The 6,383-nt window shown below is 36.1% G+C and overlaps 1 protein-coding gene across 3 annotated transcripts; it reads right to left on the bottom strand.

The window, feature by feature from the left end:
* Nucleotides 1-331: 331 nt before the first annotated feature.
* LOC133699688 (PWWP domain-containing protein 3-like) lies at nucleotides 332-4,616 on the bottom strand. 3 transcript variants are annotated; one of them, XM_062123054.1, is made up of 3 exons: nucleotides 4,462-4,616; nucleotides 1,215-4,275; nucleotides 332-834 (listed from the first exon to the last, which is right to left on the bottom strand). In XM_062123054.1, exons 2-3 carry the CDS (start codon nucleotides 4,227-4,229, stop codon nucleotides 748-750), a joined length of 3,102 nt encoding a protein of 1,033 aa, XP_061979038.1. In that variant the 5' UTR covers nucleotides 4,230-4,275; nucleotides 4,462-4,616; the 3' UTR covers nucleotides 332-747. The 3 variants fall into 3 exon arrangements, with proteins under 3 accessions (XP_061979038.1, XP_061979039.1, XP_061979040.1); XM_062123055.1 differs by having other exon boundaries at nucleotides 332-773; XM_062123056.1 differs by lacking the exon at nucleotides 332-834 and having other exon boundaries at nucleotides 964-4,275.
* Nucleotides 4,617-6,383: the final 1,767 nt, after the last annotated feature.

Here is a 6,383-nt window from a genome sequence, read left to right as displayed (position 1 = left end):
AGATGAAGTGTCTTAATTTAAATTTATCTTTTATATTTTTTTTATTTGGTATTTAGGTTAAGAAAATATAGCATTATAATAATATTGCCATTTACTGGCACATAAAAAACATTCGGTTCAAGTTTTAAATTCACATTAGAATTTTTCTTACTCGGGGAATGAAAGTAATTAGTGTCTTGGGGATTGGTCTCTATCAAAACCAAGAACAACTTTTAATCATATTAATGTATGGGAAAACGTATGAAAAGACCTTTTTGTTTACTTACAATTATATTTTTTATATTTTTTTATTGTTTTATATATTAATGTTAAAAATAATTTTAAAAAAAAATTATTTAAATACATTTTCAAATAAAAATAATTTAAAACTCAACCATTTAAATAACCGAAACTGATCAAGATTCTTCCCCACTTCCCGTCTTTTCTTCTGTCTGTATCTCGTCCTATATTCTAATATTCCAGCAAATATTCCCATTGTAAAGTGTACTTTCTCCTTTATATACTGAAGAGAATCTGCCCACCATGGGTCTAAGCATGGTTCTTTGCGTTCCTGCCATGATAATCCATTTCTAGCAAACAAACCTTTTACGTAGCCTTGTTTTCTTGAAGAAAATAAACTGTTTCAATTGAAGTCCTCAAAAACGACAGTTACAACATCCAAGGATCTTAAGATCACTGAAACTTATCCCATGGGGTGTTCTTTAGGATCTTTGAAGCCTCCACTCCGTCCAATGAAGCAACCTTCTATCAATAATATTTCTCCCTGCCATCTCCTGATAGCGAGTAGTCATGCAGTGCAAGAGTGAACAAGATACAAGAGTCCTTGACTGCTTGCTAAAATATAGTAAAAAAATATGTAAGAAAAGCTTTCCACCAAAACCTCAGAGCAATATGGGAAGGATTGACGTATGGATATATGATCAATACTACTGATTTTTGTGTTCTTTACGTCCTAAGTTCAACTGTTGTAATATAAACTATATATATCACTACCATGTAAATAAACAGACCAAAATCTAAAATGTTAATCATCTCTATGATGGTGAGATAAGCAACTAGTTACATGAACCAGAACACCCTTTCTGTAATCTGTATAGCATAAGCTCCTAACCTGTATTATGGACAGCATTACAAGAAAGATTTACTTCTACAAGAACACAACACTCTGAAGAGGGAATGCCATTCTACAATGAAGATCTGGCCATTGTGCTTACCTTCTCCAATAGGCCTTTAATTTCCCCTTCTAATTTGGATTTCATATCTGTTCCATCGGACATTTTCAGTATTGAACTCATCATCTCAAGCTTCTGCTTTATGTAGTTCAGTTGTGACGCATCATTAGCAGATGATTGTGAATCCAATTCCTTGTCCAGGTTGGTTTTGTCCTTAGCCAGAGGAGAAGATTTCAAGCTTGGTATCCCTCTGAGTTCAGGGGTCTTAGTTTCAGCTGATGAGAGATATTGAAGCTGGAAAGTCACACTCGCTGCTCCCAAAGGACTGGCAATTTGGGAATCGTTGAAGGCTTTCTCTGCTTCAGAGCTCCTTAAAAAGACAATTCTTGCACAGCCATTATTGTAGAACACCTCCGTTTCCTCTTGATTAAGGGGCCCAAATTTCTCATATATCATAATAAGATCATTCTTTGAAGGAAGAGAAGATCCCGGAGAAAATGTCGCATAAAGGGCAGCAGCAGCCTGAGATTTCCCATCTGATTCCTTGTCACTTGTCTTCACATCTGTAGCAGTGGCAGCTTGCCTGACTTTGAGCTTGTCCAATTTTGCTTCTTCACTCTTTTTGGGCCTTTTTGACCTGGATTTATAATCAGCAGAACTTTGGTCAGCCAGATTTTGCTCGACCCCTGATGTCCCAGGTTCAGATTCTTGGGACTTTCTCTTTGTTCTTCCTGGTTGATGTTTGTTGTACATTTTGTAGTTGGATCCATTGCGATAGATTGAACTTCTGAATGCGGAAACAAATTCCTCAACAAAACCAAGAGCATTGCCTTCCTTCAGATATGTTGGATTAAGAGCTAAAGACTGGACATGAGATAGCATTTGATTGACAGGTGCCTTAATCTTGACTAGATCAATGATGTTGTTCTGATCTTGTTTTGGTGTCTGAGGACCTGAACTGTCTGATATCTGATCTCCACCAGTTTCTTCATAGGCTGTCATCTGAAATTTCTCGCAGATAAGATGGCCTGCAGCCATGGTCATCCGTTCCCTTAATTGAGGATCGTTGGAAATTTTCTTGGATTCTGCTTCTAAACCTTTCTTTCTTTGCCCTCTATTAATATTTGTGTATTGCCCTCTATTAATATTTGTGTAGGGAGGGGACAAGTACTTGCTCTGTCTTCTTTCCCTTGAGAACGAACATTTCTCAATTCGAGCTTTAGCCTCATCACCATCCCTTAGATCACTTAATCCCCCATCTATCTTCTTCTTCCCAGACACAGTTTTGTCCCTTGTTTCATCTATATTTCCCTCAGCATCATCATTTTCAACAGCAGAACTTACCTTCTTTAAGTCCCTACCACCAACTTCAAGATCAGATGCTACAAAAGACTCAGAAAGTGTTGTCTCTTTCCTCAGTCTAGAAACTGTATCACTGCCACCATCAGCATTGACATCATCACTGACTTTCCTCTTCTTCCTCCCAGATGATGATGCAGACTTTTCTGAGTTTGATCTTAATTCAGCAGCATTTCCCACCTCATTTTTGCAATCAGCAGCAGCTTTATCACTGACTTTCCTCTTCTTCCTGCCAGATGTAGATTCATGTTTGCCAGAGTTTGTTCCTGCTTCACCCACATCCCCCACTTTACTTTTGTCCTCAGCGTCAGCTTTATCACTTGCTTTTCTCTTTTCCCTCCCAGATGAAGATGCAGGTTTACCTGAGCTTGCTTTGTCTATAGGCACATCCCCCACCACATTTTGGATCTTAGCATCCATCACCTGTCCCATAATTTTACCTCCACCTTTCCCTGTCTCTCTGTCGGCGGAAGATGTTTGTTTCCTCGACTCTGTTTCTTCTTTAGTCACATCCTCCTCCTTGTTTTCAGCCTCAGCATCTATATCCCCTCGCAAAATTTCAGCAATGCTTTTCTGTTTCCTTCTCCGATTCCATCTATCCTCTGACATATCTTGACATTTCTGCAAAGGGCCCTGGGTGGTTTGGCCAAATTTACAGCTTGTCGGTGAAGAAAGCCAGTCTTCCTCAACTGGACCCTGAATTCTGGCTTCTACTCCACCACTGTGATCAGTCAAGTCCATCATCCAATTTCTGGTGTCATCATCAAGGCCTGAAATTGGCAGTGGCTCATGGTAAGTTGGCAACTGGTAACTTCCTTTTGCTCGATAAAAAGCTGACAGCCAGTTCTTTAACACTGTGACTTCCAGCATATTAACAGTACTGACAAACTGAGCAGCATCTTTCAATACAGGAAGGAATGCTGCTGGTTCAAACAAAGCAGTTGAGAACTTCTCAATTCCACCTTCAGGCACTAGAAGTCCTTCCTTAATTCCAGTATTCACTGCCAATGATCTACCAAACCCAATCAAATTCTCCTGAGGCACGCAAGCACAGGTCATCTTCAAATCCACAAGTCTACCAACCTCATCCACCGCCTCCTTTACTGCATTCACAAAGCTTTTTGAGTTACTCTGCTTGAACATTTCCACAAAATTCTCCTCGAAAGGGCTCAACTGAGATGGATTGCACCAAGCAAACGTGCTATCTCCAAAATAAGCTACAAGAATTTTATCCCTTTGTTTAACTTTCTTTGCGTAATCAGATGCATTTGAAGGATCATAAACCCGCCCCGGCCACCATGGATGACTCTTAATCTTACCCCACACAAAATCGCCAACCCTAAATTGATCATCTGCTATATCCACCTCTCCTTCCCTACCATCATCAGCATCAGCATCAGCATCAGCATCATCAATACTCCTCTCATTTGCAACTAGTAAATCAGAATTCAAACCATGATCCCCAAAGCCCCTTTGCTCATTCTTGTTAAGATAATCCAAAACAGACCCTAACCCTTTAAGACACCCACTTTCTTGCATCTTTAACAAAGAAGACACTCCATTAATCTCCGAATCCTCAAGATTATTAACATCAAAGGCGGGAGCTAAATCATCAACAAAACCTTCCTTTCCGTTTTCTTTGATGGTTTTGGCACCTGGGTCAGTGGTTTTATCAGCTGCTAGGGTTTTAGCTTCCATTTTTTTTTGGGTAAAGAAAATCGAAGCCCCCACTTAAATTTTGCAACTGACAATCAACACAAAAATGCAAGAAAACAAAATAAATACAAGAAAAACATTGAACAGGTATTCAAACAAGCCATAAATAAAGCACCTATATATATTTGTTAGTAAAATAAAACAAAACAAAAAGAAAGATAACTGGAAATAGACAATACCTAGATAAAAAAAAAAAGAAAAAAGATGAACAAACCTGGGCTCCTTGTTCTTTGGTTTTTTGATTCTTTACACCATTTTTCACTCAATGGGAAGAGAGGGTTTTTTCTTTAAAAAAAAAATATTATTATTATTACAAAGAGAGAGAGAAATGAATTTCGGGCTAGAGAAACGAAGTAGGAAATATTGTCTAAAAAATGGGGCAATATATGGATGTTTATTCGTCCGTTGTCACTTGTCAGGCGGTGAATTAATTCACAGATGTTTTTTTCTACATCCCTATATATTTCCTTTTATGCTTAAAAGATCCCTTCACTATTTTTTTATATTTTAATATCAAACCTATATGGAATATTTTGTTACTGCTACACCCTTTGACTGCTCAAAGCGTGTAATTTTTAACTAATATACATTTTAGTTTCTAAATATATCTTTTTAAATTTTACCATATTTGATTTTTCTAACAAATAAGCTCTTAGGTAGATATATGCATGAAGAAACAAAATTTGTATTTGCAAGAGAAGATTTTCAAGAGATTTTAGGGACTAAAATGCATACAAGTGAAGAATTGCGTGGTATGAATACATGAGACGTGTCAATTTTTAATGGTGGTGATGAAACCCATTGATGTAGCGATAACAAAAATACAACTTATTACAAGATTGATATTAAGACAAAACTAGGAGAAAGATTGTTCAAACACAAAACAAAGAGTACAAGTGGTGTTCTAAAGTATCGGACATTCTTGAGTTGAGCCCCCCTCCCCCCTCTAGGATTTGTTCCTTTTTAATATGAGCTTTTGTCCAAACAATTCTTACGAGCCCAAATATTGCATTAAAATCTGACGAAAAGAGTGACTTGCATGTCTATTTAACATATTAGTTAACTATAGATCACAATTGGGACTTGGGACTTGATTGAACAAAATAATTAATAGGTGAGGGATTCAATTGAGACAAATGGTAGGTGGAGGACCCAATTGAAATAAACATTATAACTTGGGGGTAAATCTATCCTTTCCTTTTTTATGTTATGCTTTGAATAAATAAATAAATAAATTATTTATCTTAGTTGTGCTTGAATTACGGTATTGTATACACTTATGCACTCTCATTTACCAGTGAAATTGTGAAAAATAATTTTATTAAAATTTTTTATAATCGTTTTGTACTCCTTTTGTATTCTAGATTAGTCCAAAACCTAATAAATATATTAAAAAAATTTGAAAATTTCAAATAAAAAGTTTTCATAACTTTCAAACATAAGAAAATAAATAAATGTAGATATAAGTGCAATGAATAAATAAATAACTAACATACTCAGTTAAATATGATTTAGTTTTTGAAAGATTATAAATTGAAGTGTGGAAAATAAATAATTAAGAACCATACCTTTAGCCAAATATTTTATATTATATCATGATAAAAAAAAATATTGTAACTATTTTATAGAAATAATCGTAGGATTGTATTATACAAATATGTCTACCATAGAATTTAATAGCAAATTTTCTATAACTTGTCGTACCCTTACGAGAGCGTGACGTTGCGGTGACTCTTCTCGGATGCATTGAGAGGTCTTTGGTAGGATAAGAAGTCACCTCATAGTATTATAGTTACTAGGAATCCTAACTGGTTTTCAGAGATTCTAGGCAAGAGACTAGTTGCGTAAAGGGAAGATATTAACACCCCTAATACGCCTTACCCGAGGTAATCTGCATCGTTTTTCTTTGTTTGTGGTTGTTATGATTGTGTTTCTAAATTTTATCAGCCTACTATGGCGGGTTTGCTATGATGAACAAACCTTGATTTGCTAGATCAAGAATTTGGTCTAAAAGATCCCAACTTAAAAAGATATCAGAAGAAAGCAAACTCATTCGTAACTCATTGTTGTTAAGGAGCTAAAGTCAGAAATCCAAAGATATTTTGTGATTATTGAAATTTCACTTTTCACTTTTAT

Source organism: Populus nigra, chromosome 7 (genome assembly GCF_951802175.1).
Source record: "Populus nigra chromosome 7, ddPopNigr1.1, whole genome shotgun sequence".
In the NCBI taxonomy this organism is placed as follows: Eukaryota; Viridiplantae; Streptophyta; class Magnoliopsida; order Malpighiales; family Salicaceae; genus Populus; species Populus nigra.
This window is presented reverse-complemented; position numbering and strand designations above follow the sequence as displayed.